This window comes from Medicago truncatula, chromosome 2 (genome assembly GCF_003473485.1).
Source record: "Medicago truncatula cultivar Jemalong A17 chromosome 2, MtrunA17r5.0-ANR, whole genome shotgun sequence".
Lineage (NCBI taxonomy): Eukaryota > Viridiplantae > Streptophyta > Magnoliopsida > Fabales > Fabaceae > Medicago > Medicago truncatula.
Window position 1 is genome coordinate 20957449 of NC_053043.1, and position 1422 is coordinate 20958870.

General features: G+C 37.6%; 1 protein-coding gene across 1 annotated transcript; it reads left to right on the forward strand.

Annotated features, from left to right (window-relative positions):
• Nucleotides 1–225: 225 nt before the first annotated feature.
• LOC25486689 (F-box/kelch-repeat protein At3g23880) lies at nt 226–1422 on the forward strand. The gene has a single exon (XM_013608311.1). The coding sequence runs from the start codon at nt 226–228 to the stop codon at nt 1420–1422; it is 1197 nt and encodes a 398-aa protein (XP_013463765.1).

Here is a 1422-nt window from a genome sequence, read left to right on the forward strand (position 1 = left end):
GTCTTATCCTTTCTCTTCCTTTTTCTCTCTCCATTTTTTTTTGACCAATAAGAAGAGAGAAAAACAAAATTGTCATTAAAGTTGGATATACAAATATCATTGCTTATATACATAATCAAAAAGTGGTTTCAACCAATACCCTAAAAAAAAAATCGTGTTTTCAATTGGTTTGGCACCGTAAGGGTTTCAACTAATCAACTCCTCGGTGGCACTACATTGTCTCCGATGCGTATTTCTCCATCTAAGTCACCGCTCCGCCGTAAAGGCAACACGCCATCTCCAGTAATCCTCCCTGACGAACTCGTCGCCGAAGTCCTATCCTTCCTTCCCGTTAATTCTCTCATGCAACTCAAGTGTGTGAGCAAATCATGGAACTCGCTTATCTCTGATCCCTTTTTCGTCAAATTGCACCTCATCAAATCTTCAAGAAACCCACTCCTCTCACTATTTTCGACACAATCTTCAAATAATTCCATTTCTGCAGTACTAACTCCTATGCCCATGCGTTGTATACGAGAGATAACCAATGCCAATCATGATACTAAATACCTATTGGCGGTCGAGGAATATTACATGAGTGTTGGTTCCTGCAATGGATTGATTTGCATGCTCCATGATTCTTCAGACGTCTTTGTGTATCGAGATTTATCTCTCCGATTCTGGAACCCAGCCACGAGGTCATTGTCTGATAAACTAGATTATTTTTGCACTTCAGTCAAGGAACTCAACTTCAAATTCTCATATGGTTATGATAATTTAACCAATAAATATAAGGTGGTAGCCTTTCGTCCTAACGAGGTAAAAGTTTTCACTTTGGGCGAAAATATTTGGAGAAATATTCAAAGTTTTCCTGTAGATCCTTATTACTGTACTCATAATCCTTATAATTGCGGTGTGTATTTGAGTAATAGTATTAATTGGTTTGCCGTTCGCAATCATGAGAACTTTGTCTATGGCCGATGGAAAGATCTTATTGTTAGTGTTGATGAATTTGTGATTATCTCACTTGATTTGGGAATGGAAACATACACGCAGTTGCGCCTCCCTCAGGCTCTTAATGAAGTCCCATATGTTATGCCAACTGTTTCCATATTGATGAACTGTCTTTGTTTTACACATTATTCCAAGGGAAATCATTTTGTTATATGGCAAATGAGGGAATTTGGAGTTGAAGATTCTTGGATTCAATTGTTTAAATTTAGGTATCAACATCAGCGTTGCATCGGTGTTCGCCATGGATATTGTAATTTGTTGCCATTACATGTTCTTGAGAATGATGATACACTATTATTGGTAAATGGAGAACAATTCATTCGTTATAATCGGAGAGAGAATAGACTAGTAAAGCTACCTGCAATTAACGAATGCTTATATTTGCGCTATGCCAAGCATTATATCGAAAGCTTGGTTTCAACTTGTTAA

Excerpts from the sequence above, each read along its gene's own strand:
- LOC25486689 (XM_013608311.1), top strand. The coding sequence starts at position 226 with ATGCGTATTTCTCCATCTAAGTCACCGCTCCGCCGTAAAGGCAACACG.